At 42.6% G+C, this 23,140-nt stretch overlaps 1 protein-coding gene across 6 annotated transcripts in view; it reads right to left on the reverse strand.

Annotated features, from left to right (window-relative positions):
* zfhx3b (zinc finger homeobox 3b) overlaps positions 1 to 23,140 on the reverse strand; it is a 435,085-nt gene that overhangs the window by 35,794 nt on the left and 376,151 nt on the right. For all 6 annotated transcript variants that reach the window (XM_061964037.1, XM_061964041.1, XM_061964035.1 and 3 more), the window contains one exon: positions 12,823 to 12,930. In XM_061964037.1, the coding sequence (XP_061820021.1) occupies positions 12,823 to 12,930 (108 nt within the window). The remainder of the gene's footprint in view (positions 1 to 12,822; positions 12,931 to 23,140) is intronic.

Raw genomic sequence — 23,140 nt, forward strand, 5'->3', positions numbered from 1 at the left:
AAACTAAAGCTGCCTGCTCTTTTGCTGACAACACGCTCCCCGCCCACCTTTTCACTGACATCAAACACAACCTCAGACCCGGTTCCCTTAATGCACATGCTATTTTTAATTAAGCGATTCTAATAAGCTGCTGGGAAGCTGTAAATTTTTCATATGCAAGCACATATTTCCTTTGTGAAAACACAGAAACACTCTTATTTGGTGATTAGCGACTGACAGAGGGGAGGAAAGGAAGCCACTGCGTCTGCATCAAATTGCATGCCTTTCAAAAAAGGAAGAATCCTAATGCGAGGAGTCATCTTCCCGTGCACCACAGGTATGAGTGAATTATTAATCGGCTGCCTCTTTTTAATGCTTTTTAAAGTGCTTTATTTTGATGTGCTAAAACATACTTTTAGCCATATTCAGTCAGGCATGCATATCATTATCTCTCCGATCAAAGAAGAATGTCACCCTTTCAAAGAGCACAAACAACTCAGCCTCATTTAAAATAGAAAGTTGGAATATCAAAGCCATTTTTACAAAGACTGGGCTTCAAACACTGTGATGAAGTTGTTTCTGCATTTTTCAACAAAAAAACAAAGGCATGCAAAAAAGGTCTGGATTATTTTTCAGCTCTTAACCTAACTAGTGTAAATCAAACCCCGAGAAGTTAGACAAGTGAGAAGTATCTATGTATCTTGTTCATCCATCCATTCATCCAATTTCTGCCGCTTGTCTCTTTCGGGGTCGCGGGGGTGCTGGAGCCTATCTCAGCTGCATACGGGTGGAAGGCGGGGTACACTCTGGACAGGTCGCCACCTCATCGCAGGGCCAACACAGATAGACAGACAACATTCACACTCACATTCACACACTAGGGCCAATTTAGTGTTGCCAATCAACCTATCCCCAGGTGCATGTCTTTCGGGGTGGGAGGAAGCCGAAGTACCCGGAGGGAACCCACGCAGTCACGGGGAGAACATGCAAACTCCACACAGAAAGATCCCGCGCCCAGGATCGAACCCAGGACCTTCGTATTGTGACGCACACACACCGTGCTGCCCGTATCTTGTTCAGAGTCACCATTATCACACCACTCCTGTCCTAAATACAGTGGTTTCTCACCTTAAAGGCGACCTATTATGCAAAAACAACTTTTCTTACCTATTGGTATCTATTTTTGTGTATTTGGGATCTGCATAAATCCTGAACATTGCAAAGATGGCAAATATATTCATAAAATAATCTTGCCCTTCCCTCCTACTTTCTCCAAACAAGCCGTTTGGAATTTGCCCCAATTGTGACGTTTGTCCCATTGGATATCTCCATATATGGCAGAAATGTACCCGAAGTGCTATAGGCGAGTCCGCCATTGTAATCTGACATTGTAGTCAATAAGATCCTTCTTTATCTCTATCTTCTTGTTGTGGGGCAGACTGGCTTGTACATGCACATGTATCACTGTTGCCAATTCAAAGTAGCGTATAGTTCAAACGTATATCTGTCAGTAGCCTCGGGGAGAAGACACTGTCCAAGTGGAGCCAAGTAAATAAGACCGCCCACAATCCTGAAGAGACAGTCAGAGAGCATCTTCCTTCAAGACAATCTGTAAAACATAATCTATGCAAAATTTTGACCAAAGAACCACATGCTATGTGGACCATAAGGAAGTGTTTTAAAAGTAGAACAAAAACATAATATGACCCCATTAAGAGTGTTTTGACATTTAAAAAAAGCTGAATTTGACTTACCGGTACAAGCATCCACGTTATTAGTTGGCGTACCAAATGTCACATTGAACGCCGTGAGATCTGGTCTTACTCGTAGCATTAGCTTATAGCTAGAGATGGACATAACTTTGTTTTTCAATCATTGGAAGGAAGAGAGTGAGTGTGAAGGTATGATAGATTGCACATGCGCAGTGTCTCTTTTCCGCAACCTCGTCTGTGAGCGACCCGGAACAACAACAACAACATAAAAAGAGGAGCATCGTTTGCCTGCTCGAGAGAGAACCAATTAAATGTGTCACTTTCGGTGTCTGTGGACATTTAAAAAATTGTAGGGAACTCTTGACCGTGACAACATTGTTTTGACGACACTGGCACCGTTCGTTGTCTTCTTCTTCTTCTGTTGTTCTGGGTCACTCACAGACAAGGATCCTGAAAAGAGACACTGCACATGTGCAATCTACCCGTTTGTTTGCCAAAAATTGCTATTGCGACATCCAGTGGATTTTTTTTATAACAGCAGTTTCTTTCATGAAAAAATTGCTATGCATTTTTTAAAATGTAAAAAATGATATACTTAGCAAACTCATCTCACGGGTCTGATTAAACCTGTTCGCGGGCCTGTTTAACACCCATGGTCTAGATCAGGGGTCGGCAACCCGAGGCTCCGGAGCCGCATGCGGCTCTTTGATCACTCGGATGCGGCTCAGCTGCATACTTGCCGACCACCCCGATTTTCCCGGGACACTTCCGGATTTCAGTGCCTCTCGCAGAAAACTCCCGGGATTAATATTCTCCGATTTTCACCCATACAATAATAATAAGGGCTTGCCATGATGGTACAGCATTTAGCACCCTTTACAATTTGTATTATCAGTGTGCCAGCCCAGCCTCTTGTTTTATGCATCTTCTGCTTGCACACGTAAGTGACAGCAAGGCATACTTGGTCAACAGCCACACAGGTTACACTGACGGTGGCCATATAAAACAACTTTAACACTTTTACTAATAATGCGCCACACTTTGAACCAAAACCAAACAAGAATGACAAACACATTTCAGTGCGTCGTTTGAGGTGGGCGGGGTTTGGTAGCGGGGGTGTATAATGTAGCCCGGAAGAGTTAGGGCTGCATGGGATTCTGGGTATTTGTTCTGTTGTTTTTATGTTGTGTTACGGTGCAGATGTTCTCCCGAAATGTGTTTGTCATTCTTGTTTGGTGTGGGTTCACAGTGTGGCGCATTATTAGTAAGAGTGTTAAAGTTTTTTATACCGCCACCGTCAGTGTAACCTGTGTGGTTGTTGACCAAGTATGCTTTGCTGTCACTTACGTGAGCAAGCAGAAGCCCCATACAACGTGTGGCTGGGCCGGCACGCTGGTCGTTGTGGGCGCCAAATATTGTACCATTCACGGCACGTTCCAGAGAACAGTTGCCTTGAAATCCGTAGTCTGCCGGAGAAATCGTGAGGGTTGACAATTCATATAAAACCCGCGGGCCGCACTAACATTCAATTTTCATACATAGCACAAAGCAAGAAAAAAAACTTTGTATGCAGTGTTATTTCATTTTAAATTTCAAAAGATTTTTGTGGCTCCCATTGTTTTCTTTAATTTGTGAAACTGGTCAAAATGGCTCTTGACTGGTAAAGGTTGCCGACCCCTGATCTAGATGGAAGCACATTTGCAATGATTCAACTTTAGTGTTATCAGAAATAATTTGGGATGTCCGTGGGCCAGATTGTGGATGTGGCCCGCGGGCCGTAGCTATATTATATCTAAGCTATAATATAGCTAAGCTATATTATATATTTTTGTATTGTAACGTACTGTGCCTGTTTTTTCACTGATATTGAAAATATGATTAATTTAGTTTTCAATTTAATTAGGGTTGTACGGTATACTGGTATTAGTATAGTACCGCGATACTAATGAATCATTTTTGGTACCCCCCGTGTCCGCGTCAAAGTCACGTCGTGACATTGCTGGTTTACGAGCAGACGAGCATGTTCGGCGGTACACAATCACGGAGTACCTACAAACAGACACAGTGTGTAGACAGAAAAGGGAGAACGGACGCATTTTGGCTTAAAAACTAACGATAAAGGTGAAATTATAACACTGAAACGCCTTAAGTAAGAGGTGCTTTAAGACATGGCTAGCTAGCTAGCAGCGAACGTCCAACCGCCGTCGGCAGTGTTTTACCTTCTTCTAAATTACTAATCCTGGTCTCTATGGCGACAAATAAAGTAAGTTTCTTACAAGTATCATTCCTGCAGGACGAGGAATAGCTAAACATGTTTCACTACACACCGTAGCTCACCGGCATCAAAATGTAAACAAACACCATGGGTGGATCTACACCTAACATCCACTGTAATGATACCAAGTACAGGCACGTATCTAGTCGATAATACTATGATTATGTCGATATTTTTTGGCATCGCATCTTCTTTCGTTTTTTTTAAATGTATATTATGTTTATAAACTCAGGAAATATGTCCCTGGACACATGAGGACTTTGAATATGATCAATGTATGATCCTGTAACTACTTGGTATCGGATACCCAAATGTGTGGTATCATCCAAAACTAATGTAAAGTATCAAACAACAGAAGAATAAGTGATTATTAAATTTTAACAAAAGTGTAGACATAACATGTAACTTGTCCTTAATAATGTTGACAAAATAATAGAATGATAAATGACACAATATGACCCCAAAAGGGCCAAGCGGTAAAAAATGGATGGGTGGATGTTACTGCATACGTCAGCAGACTAATTAGGAGCCTTTGTTTGCTTACTTACTACTAAAAGACAAGTTGTCTAGTATGTTCACTATTTTATTTAAGGACTTAACTGCAATAAGAATTATATGTTTAAAGTACTCTAAGATTTTTTGTTAAAATAATGCCAATAATGCCATTTTTTGTGGTTCCCTTTATTTAGAAAAGTACCGAAATAATTTTACTTCCGGTACCGGTACCAAAATATTGGTATCGTTACAACACTAGGTTTAATCTTTAAATAGGTTTAGATATTTTTCCAAAAAACATAAAATAGAATGGTGGTCATACATTCGGCTCAATAGGATAATGACATCACTAACGCCATCACTAAATAAAGGTAATACAAAGGTTTTCTACACGGAGGCACGTGCCATGGACAGCGGCCCAAGCCCCCCTGCCCCCCGTGCTGACCAATGAGCACCAAAAGCAGAACTAATACGTAGCACCATTATGCACGGGTAGACCAGAGCTGTTCGGTGAGCTCACCAAGTCTTCGAGAGAGGAAATACCATTTCTCCTGTTAAAGCAAAACGCTTTCATCATGTAAGTGACTTGTTCTTGCACATAAGCGTGTTGTTGTTCCTTACACTGACAATGACAGCAAGTTTGTAAATACTGTATGTGGTATCAATATGCTGGGAACTTAATCATATCTAAGCCAACTTTTTTATTTTTTTTTTATTTAATAGTTATCGTGAGACAATGGAGTGACATAGTACTTTTTTGCCCCAGTAGACACAAACGTGAGGAAAACAAATGAAGAAGATAGCACTGAGAAGTCAGTGAACATTTGAGAGAGAGGGCATTTTTAGAGAGGGAAATTACAGAGGGAGAGGAGGATGAATAATTTTGAAGTACATCTGTTTTGTACATCCATCCATCCATTTTCTACCGCTTGTCCCTCTCAGGGAGGGCTGGAGCCTATCCCAGCAGCACTCAGCAGGGTACACCCCGCACAAGTGGCCACCTCATCACAGGGCCAACACAGATAGACAGACAACATTCACACTCACATTCACACACTAGGGCCAGTTTAGTGTTGCCCATCAGCCTATCCCCAGGTGCATGTCTTTGGAGGTGGGAGGAAGTCGAAGCATATGGAAAGACTTGTTTACTGTGCATCTTTCTACAAATACAGTATCAGCGAGTCCAAGAAACATGTTCCAGTACAGCCCAAGGTGCATATATTTCCAACCACATTGATGGAAGACAGAAGACGGACCTTTAGGCCAAACTGATATACTCTTCTTCCCTGGCTTGAGTATGATGGACTATACATTTTGCTATGCATGTTGACATTTTAGCACAACAAGGGCCAGATCTACTAAGATCCAAAACACACGTGCTAAACATTTGCTATGCATGTTGACATTTTAGCACAACAAGGGCCAGATCTACTAAGATCCAAAACACACGTGCTAAATAGCGTGTGCAAACTATAAAAGAGTGTTTACTATTAGAGTGTTTTTTTTTGGGTGATCTACTTCGACTGTGTGTACATCCATCCATCCATCCATCTTCTTCCGCTTATCTGAGGTCGGATCGCGGGGGCAGCAGCCTAAGCAGGGAAGCACAGAATTCCCTCTCCCCAGCCACTTCGTCCACCTCTTCCTGTGGGACCCCGAGGCGTTCCCAGGCCAGCCGGGAGACATAGTCTTCCCAACGTGTCCTGGGTCTTCCCCACGGCCTCCTACCGGTCGGACGTGCCCTAAACACCTCCTTAGGGAGGCGTTCGGGTGGCATCCTGACCAGATGCCCGAACCACCTCATCTGGCTCCTCTCGATGTGGAGGAGCAGCGGCTTTACTTTGAGCTCCCCCCGGATGGCAGAGCTTCTCACCCTATCTCTAAGGGAGAGCCCCGCCACCCGGCGGAGGAAACTCATTTCGGCCGCTTGTACCCGTGATCTTGTCCTTTCGGTCATAACCCAAAGCTCATGACCATAGGTGAGGATGGGAACGTAGATCGACCGGTAAATTGAGAGCTTTGCCTTCCGGCTCAGCTCCTTCTTCACCACAACGGATCGATACAGCGTCCGCATTACTGAAGACGCCGCACCGATCCGCCTGTCGATCTCACGATCCACTCTTCCCTCACTCGTGAACAAGACTCCGAGGTACTCCTCCACTTGGGGCAAGATCTCCTCCCCAACCCGGAGATGGCACTCCACCCTTTTCCGGGCGAGAACCATGGACTCGAACTTGGAGGTGCTGATTCTCATTCCAGTCGCTTCACACTCGGCTGCGAACCGATCCAGTGAGAGCTGAAGATCCTGGCGACTGTGTGTACAATTGATGACAAATGCAAAAGTGGCGCAGACGAGTCTACTTAATTTAAAAAACAGCATAAAACGTAAAGCTAAGTGACGAAAAAACGGACGCCCTCAAAAAGTGTTATAAGTAAGTCAAATATTATTATTTTTTAAACTTTCAACACTTTAAATTCTTCAACAGTTTCAGACCTATCCATAGATACAGTTAATTTATTTGTAATGTTTTTTTTATGTTTTATGTTCTTTTTGTAGAAAAAAACCCAACATTTTTTAATTTGAGAAAAACACTCAACATGCACTGCGATGAGGTGGCGACTTGTCCAGGGTGTACCCCGCCTTCCGCCCGATTGTAGCTGAGATAGGCTCCACGCCCCCGCGACCCCAAAGGGAATAAGCGGTAGAAAATGGATGGATGGATGGATGAGCACTCAACATGCAATATTTCCAAAAACGAGTTTAAATGCAGCTTGGATAGGCTCTAGCACTCCTGCGACCCTAAGAGGGACAAGAAAATAGATGGATGGATGGAGTTGCAAAATGGAATACTTTAGATGAGGTAATTACAGCCTTTAATAGGTCAATAATTCACAACAACACTGGTTTTGATGCTTTGTTATTTTTGGAACAATGACAGTTCTTTTCCCTAAAAACTTTCATATCCCTCCTTAGCCAAAAAACGGACACACTCAAAAAAGTGTTTTAAGTCAGTCACAAATGACTTTTTGAAAAAGGCTTTTTTAAAGGCTTCAATTTTATGTTGTGGGCGCATTTTTGCGACTGCCTTGTCTCCCGGGATGCAAAGGACAGCAGGAAGCAGCTTGCAGGTAAGAATGAAGCTTTAAGAATGATGCTTTAATTCAATGACAAAGGCAAAAATACAAAAGCTTGAAGTTTACTTGGTATAGGTAACAATGACCTAAACCAAAAAGCATACAAGGGAATACTATCTTTACGTAGCTTGACACGGACATACCTATCGCCTGTAGCGAACATTGAACTGGCGAAACTGAATGGCACACACGCAAACTGAATGGCGAAACAGGTATAAACAAAGGTGACACTAATCTTAAAATGGAAACAGGTCTGTGAGCTCAAACTCTCCTTGAAACAGCAACGTAAACAAAGGACAGCAAGGAGCGCTAGAGCAGATCTAAACACAAAACCTAGGAGAACAACAACAAACAGAAAACAAAACATGACCTGCCGGGAAAATGCCATGACAGTCAAACCTTTCAGCAGCTTCAGATCTTTTTTTTTTAAACAGATTTTATGTTTTGTTCTTGTTTTTGTGTTTTTGTTTATGTCTTTTATATCTGTCTATCTGTGTTGGCCCTGCAATTTTTGATTGATTGAAACTTTTATTAGTAGATTGCACAGTACAGTACATATTCTGTACAATTGACCACTAAATGGTAACACCCCAATAAGTTTTTCAACTTGTTTAAGTAGGTGTCCACATTAATCAATTCATTGTAAATGATGAGGTGGCGACTTGTCCAGGGTGTACCCCGCCTTCCGCCCGAGTGCAGCTGAGATAGGCTCCAGCACCCCCCGCGACCGCGAGAGCGACAAGCGGTGGAAAATGGATGAATGTTTTTTTTCCATTTTTTGTAAAAAACAAACAAAACTAAACAATGGGAAAAACATAAAAAATATGCAATATTTTCCCAATATTTGTTGTCTCTGTGTACACCGTCTTCTTCTCACCTCGAAAGACATGCACATGGGGATAGGTTGATTGGCAACACTAAATTGTCCCTATTGTATGAATGTGAGTGTGAATGTTGTCTGTCTATCTGTGTTGGCCCTGGCGACTTGTATACCCTGCCTTCCACCCGAGTGCAGCTGGGATAGGCTCCATCTCAGGCATTATAACGTTTTCAGTGTGTTAGAAAAATGTGTTACTATGCAAGTCAAGGGCGACCAAAATGAGCAAATAAGGAACGTGTATAGTGAACGGTTACCTCCTGTTCGGAATAACTTTGTAAAAAGTGTCATGGTGTCATTAAAAAAATAATAATTCTAAACTATGGCCAAATTTTAGCCTTCCATCCATCCATCTTCTTCCGCTTATCCGAGGTCGGGTCGTGGGGGCAGCAGCCTAAGCAGGGAAGCCCAGACTTCCTTCTCCCCAGCCACTTCGTCCAGCTCTTCCCGGGGGATCCCGAGGCGTTCCCAGGCCAGCCGGGAGACATAGTCTTCCCAACGTGTCCTGGGTCTTCTCCGTGGGCTCCTACCGGTCGGACGTGCCCTAAACACCTCCCGAGGGAGGCATTCGGGTGGCATCCTGACCAGATGTCCGAACCACCCCATCTGGCTCCTCTCGATATAGAGGAGCAGCGGCTTTACTTTGAGTCCCTCCCTGATGGCAGAGCTTCTCACCCTATCTCTAAGGGAGAGCCCCGCCACCCGGCGGAGGAAACTCATTTTCGGCCGCTTGTACCCATGATCTTGTCCTTTCGGTCATAACCCACAGCTCATGACCATAGGTGAGGATGGGAATGTAGATTGAACGGTAAATTGAGAGCTTTGCCTTCCGGCTCAGCTCCTTCTTCACCACAATGGATCGATACAGCGTCCGCATTACTGAAGACGCCGCACCGATCCGCCTGTCGATCTCACGATCTACTCTTCCCTCACTCGTGAACAAGACTCCGAGGTACTTGAACTCCTCCACTTGGGGCAAGATCTCCTCCCCAACCCGGAGATGGCACTCCACCCTTTTCCGGGCGAGAACCATGGACTCGGACTTGGAGGTGCTGATTCTCATCCCAGTCGCTTCACACTCAGCTGCGAACCGATCCAGTGAGAGCTGAAGATCCTGGCCAGATGAAGCCATTAGGACCACATCATCCGCAAAAATTTTCGCCTTCATATCTTTAAATTCAACTGATTTGTCAAAGATTAAAAAAAAAGCAAAACAAATGTTTTTTTATACAAGGCAGACTCAAGGGTTGAATCAGTGCTTCTCAAATATTTTCTGTTACGCCCCCCCATAGGTAGAAGAAAATATTATCCCCCCCACACACACACACGGTCTCCATCTTGAAAATAAGTAGTTTCATTTGTCTATAAAATTTAAGTTAACTAGACCTCTGCATAACATTGTAAGCCTATTAACATTAAAGGAAACAACACACCGGTCTTTCCTCGTCTCCCACCGGGGTTAGAGTGAAGCCTAGTCCTACATACGCGTCATCTTATTCTGGTACGGCAAAAAAAAGCATGTTCCCAGAGGTCACACGCGCCCCCCTGCCCTAGCATTGCACTATTTGAGAAGGACTGGGTTAAATTATGTATTTGCATGTGTACTGACTGTTACCATGGAAACACTCATTTCACTCACATTTATGGCAACATAAGGTCCAACCTGTGGCGTTTTGTCATGTTCATGACATGCCGCACACAAATATAGAGAACAGAGCCTACTTTTAGCATGCCTAAGGTGCACTCCGGGAGGCGCTGCGGCTTTGTGATGGTGGGTCTACAATGATCTAGATCAGGGGTGTGAAACTCAAATACAGAGTGGACCAAAATTTAAAACTGAACAAAGCCGCGGGCCAAGGTTGAACAAATTAACCTTTTAATAGGGATCACACAAGTTTTGCATTAAATATTGAACAAGCAAGGCTTATATAACTTTATAGTGACATGCAAAATCGACTTTAAAAAAATAATAATAATAATTAAAAAATATCAATGGCATATCAAATACAATTTAAATAAAAATGTAATGCCTCTTTTCTATTTGCAGCCTTCTGAGGTAAATATCAACATTAACTTTTTCCACAGGCTAATAAATTTGAAAATAAAATAATGAATAAACCAACCATTCAGGACTTTAAACGGCTCAGTTTGCAACACACTGATCTAATCTGATGTGCCCAAGCCAGATACCTGCCATCTTTTCTTGGATGCTAGTTCATTAATGTCGGGGCTCAGGCTTTGAGCTGAAGCAACCCTCATTAGCGAACGAAGGTGTTCATCAGTAATTATTTCTCGTATTCCACAGTCTTTGGGGCGTGCCTTACAGGCACTGCTTTTAACGTCCTCTACGAGCTGACGTCACGTCCGCTTTTCATCCCTGCTTGCCCAGTCACAAGATATGAGCGGCTTATGTACGCACACACACGTAAACGCAACGCATACTTCATCAACAGCGATACAGTTTACACTGAGAGTGGCCGTATAAGCAACTTTAACATTGTTAGAAATATACGCCACTCTGTGAATTCACACCAAACAAGAATGACAAACACATTTTGGGAGAACATCCGCACAGTAACACAACATTAACACAACAGAACAAATACCCAGAACCCTTTGCAGCACTAACTCTTCCGGGACGCTACAATATACACCCCCGCTACCTCCTTTTAGCTATTTGTGCGTAACTGTGCCAGGTTGCACTTAGATTTCAAATGTGATAAATAAAGACGCAAAACAGCTGGCGCAGAACAGTTTCAGTCTTGATAAATTGCATTGCGAGTGCTAAATAATGATTTTTGCATATCCTCTTTCTACTATTGTACTATTGTGGGTGTGCTGATAATCAGCACATATTCTGCATATACATTAAGACACTCACGCTAAATGGATTGCGCTCTCTATTTTGTTAATTAAAGAGATGCAATCCTCTGCGCACAAGCTTAGTAGATCAGCTTTGCATGCCCTATCAAGTTTTCATGTCTTTTAATACGCGCAAGCTTATAGTAGATCAGGCCCACAATGCCCTAGATGCCATTTTTGTTTCAACGCCTGCCTTTAGAAACTAGAAAAAGCAGTATAAGAGATGCAGGGTCAAGTGTGGACAAAACTGTTCAATTGTCTGTACGATTTTCAAGTATAATTTGTTGTAATGTATTATTGTGGTTAAACACTCTGCCCTCCCTGGTAAAATTTGTCTTGAACTGCCCCGAATATTATTGATCCAAACTAAAAAAAAATTGAATTACAATTTGTGTCATGGCACAGGTGCATGCCAATGCGCACTCATCTGTGCGCTCGGCTGATTGCGCCTCCAAGAGCCCACCTGCCCGCGCCACTCCGGCTGCAGCAGGCAGCTGCAATCAATCTGCAATCTGCACACCTGTGGCTGATGAGCTCCCTGGGCTTCTTAAGCCAGTGCAGACCTGCGTTCCGGGCCAGAACATAGTCTTCTGTTCGAGTACAGTAAGCCAACTAACAAAGCTCTATGCATTTCTCTCTCAGTGTTTCTTTACATCCCCCGTCGTTTTGATTGGTCTTGTGTTCTTCCTTTGTCGTTCCTTGCAGCTACCCCTTCGTTCCCCCGTGACGAACTATGCGTCTCGTCTCCCCTGTGTTTCCCCTCTGGTTTTCTTGCTGCCCCTTCGATCTCAACCTACCGCCTGGACACGGAACTTTTGACGCCTCGCTATACCCCCGACTACCTGCCTGTCTCACGGACATTCGTGCATGCCTTTACCCTCTGAGACTTCCGCCTCTCGCTCAACACTCCCGGTAACACACAACAGCACCATACACACTCTTGGATTTAGTCACACTCCATTTCCCTATTTTATTTATATTATGGTTTGTTATTTTATATATATATATATATATATAATAAAACATAGAACTATACTACGCCCTTGTTGTCTGTGCCGTCTACTCCCCCCGGTACATAACAATTTGGAAGGAATTTCTGAAGCCCTAACAGTCTGTAAGCTCCACCCCTTTCTCTAAAGCCAGCCCCCTTTGCAAGTGTCACCAACTATAGTACAACAAGGAGTGCAAAAGATTCAAACCATCCTGATGGAGGTGTACAAGTAGTCTGTGTCCCTGTGTATTTCAAAAGGAGGGGCGGAGCCAAACACACACCTGCCATAACTAGCACTTATAGTCCAGCTGGAAACTGAACCAAAAGACCGACCTGTGATTGCAAGTGCTCTCACTATGTTGTCAAAAAATGCTTCAGTTAGACAAAAGGCCCTATGTGCAGCACTATACAGGAGCCCTCGCCCCCCATCCTTCCCTCCATATTTCCTGCTCTCAGTGCTCCCCAAATGTGTGTGTTTTATAAATATTGGCCTTACCTGTCCCTTTGGTGAGCTCCTTCTCCCCCCCACTTTCTCTGTCTTTGGTTTGGTCCTCCTGGTCTGTGGTGGTCTCACTAGCAGCCTCCACATCCTCACTCAGCTCTCCTGAAGGGGGAGGGAGGACGGGAAATGTAAATCACCAAGCCATCAGAATTGGTGGAAGCACTTAAAGGGACGGCAGCGATTTTTTTCTATAGGAGCTCCCAACAATTACATTTGCTGACACACAGTTACAAGGCCGGCAAACAAAGAGGATGCAATCTGCCGCCTGCTGTCACTCTTCTGACTCAATTGGGAATATATCGGAAAAAAAAAAAAAATTGGTTAAACTTAATTGTGTTTTAGCATGTGTTTTGTCTATTTATGTCCTGCAAAACCATACATTGTGTCCGTTGCTACAGTCTCTAAGGCAATACAAGCTACGCATACTCCAGCCTAACCAGACTATTGCTTAAAAAAAACATAAATATTTAAAACTTTCATAGGCACACCTCACTTTATTTGTATTCCAAGTCAAAGGCAGAAATCCCCTGTAACCACCTTAAAAGCATCCGCTCGATATATCAGACCATTTTGGAGCGTCGAAGTCCAAACAATGGATTGCCAATAATGACGTTTGTAAGTAACACACAGAGGAGAAGATAGCGAAAACAGATAATAAAAAGACCATCCATCATGTTTATTTCCCTCTAGTGCCGCCGGAACATCCCCTATGCCTGTAAAGTTTGCTTAAAAGTAGCGAGGCCTTGCATGCAACAACATTGATCCGACAACAATAAACTAGGCCATGTGGTCAATAGGCCTTATCAGTTATTACACAAGTCAGCTAATTCTCTGCAAATGTACTTAAATGCTATTTAGAAAATGCTTTCATCCTCAGGTCCCGACACTATGAGCTATTGACATATTGACAATGTAGCCATACTGAAATATCCTGTTCAAGTATTCAGCCCCGCAGCCATCACATGGCCAGCCTTGGCTTGCCACATGACTAACCACAGAAAAAACACTTTTATGATGTTACATTATCTACCGTGCTCGCTGTTTTATCCCGTCAGTGGTGCAACATTACGTGCATGCATTATAAAGGGCGGACGTTGTGTGGGGATTTGCTGGTTGATGCATATGACCCTTTTGTGAATTCACAAAAACCTGGGTTTTATGACACAATTATGTCATTTTGTTAAAGGTGGAACAATTATAAGATAATGCTAGAAAAGTCTTTGTTTTTGACGTTTCCAAAGCAACCAATTAAATGATCCATTGTAGCGCATCCCCAATCATTGAGGCAGGTCAGAAATGTCACATCCTCGCCAATGTCCACGAATTTAGCAGAATTTGGAGACCGCACAGCTGCATAGGTGTTTTGATTACAAAATAACCCTCAGGTAACACTATTTTGAATGTGGCAGGTATTTTTTTTTTTTTTTTAACAATGTAACACTTGTAGTGGGACTAACTCCCCACCTCCAAATTATGATACAGGTTGCACACAGTTTCAATGCTGCAAATGTGTAAAGCCTCCTTTTAGATTGCTCTGGCATCCTGCATATATACTAAAATATTTACATCTTGCATTTTTGCTTTCATTATACGCCTCCCAGACTGCATGACCTCTTGCAACACGAAATTACCAGTAATCATAAATTGCGGTATGCTAAGTTTTTACGTAAGTAAGCAATTTGTTTGCCGTTGTAGGTGGTGTTGCATCAACACCCTGGTTAACTCACATGAATATGAGCGGCAAAATAAAATAAACAGCTCTTAGTATGATGCAGTAAGTCCTGCAATATTACCACCATTATTGAACTTACTGAAAATGAGATAATTTTATTTATCTCACTATGTGAATTGCAACTCACTTTTCTTGTTTATTCATTTTTATTTTTTTTAAAGTGTTATTATGGAATACATTGCGTTACAATTGAGAACAGGAAAGGAATAAGTGTGTTAGTAATTGCTATGTAATGGAAAAAGAGTAGGATTAAATAAGCTCTGCTTCTTCCTATTTTTCTTCGAAAATGTTGAAAACATGCAGAAACTGTAAATTGTGACGTATCATGATGGAAATCCACTATTCATGGAGTTAAAGCAACTTAAACTGCACAATGTGATCAACTTTAAAACTGCTCAAATTATGTTTAGGGCATCCAAAAACTCTCTACCATCCAATATACAGAACCTATTCCAGGATAGAGATGCTCACCATAGTTACAGTCTAAGAGGAAACAACAAATTATATTTGCCTAAATTTAGAACAACTTTAAAATCAATGTGCATTTCAGTGCGTGGAGTCACTCTGTGGAACAACTTAGGGGACGAGTTAAAAATGTGTTCTAACATGATTCAATTCAAAAGACTGTTTAAAAAAGAAGTACTGAAGAAGTACGAGGAGGAAAGAGAGTGATGCCCTCAGCACAGAGCCATGGGAGAGAGGTGTATGGTCAGAGAGTGTTTGGGCCTGTGTGTGTTTGTGTGTCTGTGTGTGTATGTGTGTGTTTTGTCTCGTCTTGTCTTGTCTCATAGTAACAGTGGTACTATTGTATTGTTAGTGTACAGGAGCATTTCTTGTTTTTGTTTGTATAGTATTGTTCTTGTATTATATTGTTTATGTTAAATGTGGAATGAGTGAGAGGGGTTGGGATATTATAAGCATCTGCTTCATCCAACCCCTTTTCAAGCCTTGCATAAATGTCTCTGCCAAAATGTAAAAAAAAAAAAAAAAAGTGTGTTGTTGTACTGTGCAGGTTTGAAATAAATACTTCAATTCAATTCAACTGTATGCATGTTCGAAATAAACTCAAACTATAACAATAATAAACACATTAATGGTTAATGATGTCCATTACTTTTGAAAATATGTTCATTTAATTACAGAAGTGTACACATTTGCAGTTGCCTCATCTCCAAAACAATTGATAACGACAGACACAAATTAATAAAAGGTCATAAAGTGGCCCCTGAGCAAAGAAACACATCCATAAAGTCAGAGAGCAACTCTCAGAGCAACGCCATTTGTAACCCAAATTTGGGATTTGCAAAGACCAATAGCCTGGAGGTTGCCATCTAATTAATTGTCGTCATTAACCATCCTGATACAATGATATGAAGTACTTCCATTACGCTAATCATGCACACTGAATAAGCCCATAGCTGACACACATATTACACTAATTTGTTCAAAGCAGATGAGGATCATATTTGCTCTGCCACTCACTCAATGGGGACAGTCCACGGGCTTTGGCACCTCCTGCACACACACACACACACACACACACACACACACACACACACACACACACACACACACACACACACACACACACACACACACACACACACACACACACTCACACACACACACACACACACACACACACATCCCATCCAGACATCCCAGCCATGTGAGTGCAGGGGCTTAATCAGACCCATAGGTGTCACTCTTTACAAGCCAGGAGAGCTCACACAGACTAATGAGGTGTAGTGGGGAGGGGGAGCAACAGAAAGAGAGAGAGGGGGTAGGTTTAGGAGGGGAAAAAAATCCCTGAAGAAATGCATGGAGATGACAAAAGCAGATGCTATGCAATAGACGTCCAGTGACGATGAGAGGGGAAAAACAATATTACCTTCATGATGAGCGGCAACAGCCTTGGACACCCCCCTGCACCCACCTCCCTCTCTCCGGCAGGAGCAGTGATTACACCGGCGCTAATCAGACTGACAAGCACAAACGTCCCTAATAAATAATTGATGGTAACCACTGCACTTTCCAGTATTCCTTCCCAGACTGTTGAGAAGAAGAGCAGCAAGTAATAATAGTCAGTCTAGATATCTTTCACTAGGTCAGGCTCCTCCCTCTATGCGCTCGGCCTCGGCAGATTACACCGCCGTGATGGCGACTGACTTTCTTTAAAGAGCAGAGGATTCCAGCCCTACCTGCGTCCTGAAAACACAGCATGGACAATCTAGTAGTTAAACACACTTCCTATATCTGTCCTTCCTGGCTCAGAGGAGCTGCCCACCACTCTGTCTAAACTCTCATTAGACTCATTATGATCATTGCAGCTTCCATCACTTTAACCAGATGTCACCCAACTGCACTGCAAGGTGTTCAAAAGGTTCCTTATTTTTTCTCCCTTCAGCTCTGCACTGTGAGATGAAAACATTTAGATTTTGCACTTAACAGATTCCTTCTTTCTTTTAAGTCCATCATGCCTTGTACCCCTTTTCATGTATCAAAGTGGCCCTGACTCTGGACTAGAGGGTGTGAAATGGAAGTGGCAGGAGGGGCGCCATGGGACAATGAGACACAGGAGCCGTGCTGACATTTTTCATGCATTGTCCTCACCTCATATGCAATATGGCCGCCACCCCAACACCCTTCAACGTTATCATAAGCCCACTCCCCTCTTCAAGGTGCCTCTACCCTACACCACAACAGAAACACATACTTCTATAGTCTACTGAACCTGCTCAAATTAAAGTTAAAGTACCAATGATTGTCACACACACTGGGTGTGGTGAAATTACCCTCTGCATTTGACCCACCCCCTTGTTACACCCCCTGGGAGGTGAGGGGAGCAGTGAGCAGCAGTGGTGGCCACGCCCGGGAATCATTTTTGATGATTTAACCTCCAATTCCAACCCTTGATGCTGAGTGCCAAGCAGGGAGGTAATGGGTCCCATTTTTTTTAATAGTCTTTGGTATGACTCTACCGATCTCAGGGCGGACACTCTAACCACTAGGCCACTGAGCAGGTTAAATCCCAACATGTATCTTTTTCTGTACTGTCCATTGTGCTGTGTAATGCTGGAAGTCTCAGTTGTGTCAAATGTATTGGGACACAGCTCACACTCCATAAATTAATCAATCAGTGGTCAGTATGGACTCCCTTTCAATCTTCATATTTGTATCAAGATATGGTGAGCAGTACCATGTAAGAACAAGTTGGTGTAAGCCTTTTTCTTTTCCCAGTGCACAAACTGAGGTCAATAAAGGCATATTTGGATACGTTTGGTGTGGAAGAACTCGAGAGCCCTGACCTTAACGGCCATCAAACACTTCTAAAATGAACTAGAACTGAGATAAAGAGGCAGCAGGACGCTTTCTTAGATCCAGCATCAGAGACCCGTGACTAGGAATGGGAATCGAAACCGGTTCCCAGTGTCTCCATTTCTGGGATTTTTTTTCAAAACGAAACATTTGCAAAGTTGATATTTCATCAAAGAGAGGAAATATTACCAATATGCAGAAATATTTGCCCACAACAACTTTATAGAATTTTTGCATTTTCAATCCCAGACTGAACCCAGCAGCAGCGGCTGCAATGGAAGCATCTTAACTGTTGTTAATACGTCAAGTAACTAAATAACTAACTAACTATAACTACTACTACTAACTATAACTACTACTACTAACTATACCTGACTAACTGACTAACTAACTAACTAACTAACTAACTAACTAACTAACACTGCCTATCACCTTAGCGCCTACTTATAAAAAGCTACTATTTGTAACTGTATACATGTAATGAATATCTTTGCATGCATTACATTAATTTGCATTATGTCTTACTGGCAGTGTCAACATGTCAAATTTAAGACTTTTTAAGACCATAATGAATGAAATTCAAGACCATTTTACATTCATAATGACAAAGTACAATGACATGAATGAAAATTGCAGGCCCAGAATGAACAATAAGTACAGTATATGATTTCATAGCGCTTTCACGTTGGAAAACAACATGCTTAACCTAAGTAAAAACACCAGAATCATCTCCATTGACTAACTAATATGTGTTTGGAACTCTGAAATACACATTGGCAGACATCGTGACATTTTTCTGATGTGCCATACAATTTCAATGACTTTGTGCCCAATATTTCAAAGTTTTCTTGCAGAAGATGCAGTGTGCTTCATATCGAAACAGAAATGTATGCATTTCGTTTTGAATAAATACTGTACTGGTTATGTGTGAATGTGAGTGTGAATGTTGTCTGTCTATCTGTGTTGGCCCTGCGATGAGGTGGCGACTTGTCCAGGGTGTACCCCGCCTTCCGCCCGATTGTAGCTGAGATAGGCTCCAGCGCCCCCCGCGACCCCAAAGGGAATAAGCGGTAGAAAATGGATGGATGAATGGTTATACTGTGGGTACGGAAAATATTCAGACCCATTTACATTTTTCAATCTTTGTTTCATTTCAGCCATTTGCTAAAATCTAAAAAGTTCTTTTTTTTCTCATTATTGTCCACTCAGCATCCAGTCTTGATAGAAAAAATTGAAATGTAGAAAAGTTTGCAAATGTATTTAAAAAACAAACAAACTCAAAAATCACATACATACGTATTCAGACCGGTTGCTCAATACTTTATTGATGCATCTTTGGCAGCAATTACAGCCTCAAGTCTTTTTGAATAAGACGCCACAAGCTTGGCACACCTATCTTTGGGCACCTCTTTACAGCACCACTCAAGCTCCATCACGTTGAATGGGAAGCATTGGTTTTCATCCAGAATGTCTTTGTACATTGCTGCATTTATCTTTCCCTCTATCCTGACTAGACTCCCAGGTCCTGCCACTGAAAACCATTCCCACAGCATGATGCTGCCACCACCATGCCTCACTGTAGGGATGGTATTGGCCTGGTGATGAGCCGTGCTTGGCTTGTTCCAAACATGATGCCTCACATTCACGCCAAATAGTTCAATATTTGTCTCATCAGACCAGAGATTTTTGTCTTTCATGTGCATCTTGGCAAACTTTTTACTATGAAATGGCTTCCGTCTGGCCACTCTGTCATACAGGCTTTACTGGTGGTTTGCTGCAGAGATGGTTGTCCTTTAGGAAGGTTCTCCTCTCTCCACAGAGGAATGCTGTAGCTCTGACAGAGTGACTAACGAGTCCTTGGTCACCTCCCTGACTAGACTAAGATGAATGCAAGAATGAACAGAGACATCCTGGATGAAAACCAACACTTTTCATCCAATCTAATGGAGGTTGAGAGGTGCTGCAAAGAGGAATGCGGGAAACTGCCCAAAGATAAATGTGCCAAGTTGGTGGCATTGTACTCAAAACAACTTGGGGCTGTAATTGCTGCCACAAGTGCATCAACAAAGTACTGAGCAAAGACTCAATATTCTGTCAAGATGGGGTGTCGAGTGTGCATCTACAAGAAATAAAATGAACTTTCTAGATTTTAACAAATGGCTGCAATAAAAACAAGGAGTGAAACATTTAAAGTGGTCTAAATACATTTTAAGGTCTTAAATAGAAATTATTGGATTAAAGACTTTTTAACACCACACGGGTACCCTGACTGGATTAGAGAGAGCACATTTTAACCCCATCTGAGAGGTGTTCTTTACAAGAGACATTATACGGCCAGAAAGATCCTTCCTGAAAAAGCACATATGCCTCATTTTCTGCAAAATGATTATTAAAGGGTCTGTTTGCAACCTTTAGGTGGAAGCCTCGAGGACCTAACAAGATGTTGTAAGCATTATATCCTGCCCTCTTCCGGCTTCTAGCGCGTAATGATAAACTACGCCCGTATGTAACACTCACACATTAGCTTTGTGTGTTGTTAGCTAATGATATCCTTTTGCACAGCTAACATTGGCTATCATTGTATCATCATGACTGCAAATGAATAGCTTTTTAGGGACTGCTTTTGTGTATGTGCACCTAACTAATGCCAGCGTTTATGTGTGGACGACACAGTGATGAGTGACAAGCTTGAATGCCAGACAAATTCCTCGGACTGATGAGCTATTCTTATTCAATATGATTAGTAAATGTGAAAAATAAAGATATTTAAAAATAATGCTAAATTCATTAATGATAACATAAGCTTGTCAGTGGTGTTCTTGCTACATCTTTTGGTTTGAACATTTTTACTGTGAGCAAGTTGCAAACAGCCCCTTTAATTTCTATAGTTGATGACTGTAGAACTGCACAATGCAGTGTTTCATTAGTCTTGACTTGCTTGTATTTGGCAATGGCTGACATAAGAAAAGTAACCTGACTCTCGCCAGATCCTTGTAGTTCCCTGAGCTCCACACAAGGATCTGGGATCGAGGGCAATGCAAACTCCTTCAAGATAGCAAAAAATAATGAACCAATCAGGATCGCCGGGCGGGATTTCATAGAAGTGACGTAGCGGCGAAGCGACTGTTTGATTCAAACAACAATGGCGGCACGCAGCGAGGCGTCGTGTGCTGACATTGATTCTGCTATTGCAACTGTTTTGCGACATTGATCGTCTACTAACATTGCTGCGTTGTTTCAGTAAAACTTCTCTAACTTTTCGCTCTGTCGTTATCCAATAGGTCGGCTGTTCTGTTTTGGATTTCCCAGCGTCGCTCTCATCAGCGTCACGGGTTGATTTGGATGTGAGTGGTTGAAGTAGCACGTCATTCAAGATAACGGACAAGTGGTTTATCCAATCACATACAATGATTTTTTTTTTACAAGGCCCCGCCTTCTGAAATGCATCTCTTATTGAGAAGTCCCAGATCCTTGTGTGGAGCTCAGCGAACTACAAGGATCTGGCGAGAGTCAGGTTATAAGAAAGGTACTTTGTAAGGTAATTTCTATTACTGTACAAAAATGTTACTGGACATTCTTGTGTAATTACCACAGAAAAAAATATGTTGCATTTTGATCATTTCTACAGAACAATAATTTATTATTATTATTAATATTATATGGTAATTTTCAAAACAAATTATTTATTTCTGGGTATACCCCTTAATTGCATCCCATGTGGGAGTCATTGGCTGTGGGCATCTTAAGACCTCACAGTTGGGTTTGTACACTCACAGTTCTCAACTTCTCAACGGAACAAAGAGAGGCTAATCGACCTGTTTTTATTTATTTTTTCCCCCCAAAAGAGAATCTATGAAGAACCGAATCGTTAAGAGGAATCGAAAATGGAATCCGGAAATTCCGATCAATTCCCATCCTCCTCTGACCTCACAAATGTTCCTCTGTATGAATGGACACACATTCCCACAGATGCCCTCCAACACCTCCCACCTGCAGGTGTCCCAATATGTATGTCCATATTGACTGGAACCAGGAATGCAACACCAGTAAGTAAAAAGAAGAGAAAAAAAACAGACATATGGGTGGATAAAGCCCACCCCTCCCCAATACTCATCACTCAGTCTCTCCCACACATTTTCACAGAAAGGAAAGACGCTACCTCAGTGCTGCTGGTCAATGTTACGTGTTAGATTCCTGACCTGTCTATTGAGGAGGAGGGGGGGGGAGGTTGGCGGCGCATGCAGGCAGGCCTTGCTCTCTCGCGCTCTTGTTGCTGGCCCTGCTGTGACCTCAGGATCTAAATGTGAATGAATACTTTGTGTCTCCATGGGGCTGAGGGCAAGTCGCGCAGGGAGGGAGGGAGGAGCCTCATAAGATGGAGGAGGGGTGCCAGGGTTAGGGCAGCTAATAACTAAAACAACTTAAAAGGGCAAGTTAATCACAAACAGCAGCCATAGCTCACGCCGATCCCCCAAGCAGCACTCCTCCAGTGCTCATCACGCACGAGCCCCACAGGTCTTGCACCCGACACTCATCTTCAACGCCCCTTGTCTGTCTGACTCACTTTTTCAAATGAAACGCAGAAAATAACGGCATTGAAGTCACTCGGCTGTGTTTGTGGAGAGTCTGCCTTCCCCATTGCCACTCATTTATTTGCAACACTTCTGCTAATGAAGAGCTTGTGTTATCCGTGCAAGATGAATTAGATATTTCCCCCCCTAAAGTGGCGTCTCTTGTGGGAAATAACGCTAATTAAAAATAGTTCGCCGTAATGGCATGTTTAGATACGTTACAAAAAAAAAAAAAAAGTGAGTGGCGCTCGAGTTCTCTTCTCTTTGTGTTGAGTGATGGAGGAGAGAAGGATCTAGGTTAATGTGGCTGTACATGGAGTGCACATTCAGAGACTGCTCACTCTTCTGCCCCAGCACACACACACACACACACACACACACACACACACAAGGCGGTGACTTCCTTGAAGGTCCGCTAACAAATATTATGTCCACAATGGGGGATGCAGGCTGTACTTTTGCCTGCTTTAAGACGGGATAAAAGCCTCCATGGGTGCAAAAGCATCACTGGCCACTGCTCTTCCATCTACTCCGCCTGAGGGACAATGTCCTGCACAAAGGGTCACTCTGCCTCCGTGCCACCCCTCCCGTGCATGTTTCTGCGTCCTCTTAACTCACCCTCCTTTTATTATTGCACCCCCCCGCTTCACACTACAGTGCCTTTACCTATTTGCAGCTATTCAATAGAAGC

The sequence above is a fragment of the Nerophis lumbriciformis genome, linkage group LG06, assembly GCF_033978685.3.
Source record: "Nerophis lumbriciformis linkage group LG06, RoL_Nlum_v2.1, whole genome shotgun sequence".
NCBI classification, from domain to species: domain Eukaryota; kingdom Metazoa; phylum Chordata; class Actinopteri; order Syngnathiformes; family Syngnathidae; genus Nerophis; species Nerophis lumbriciformis.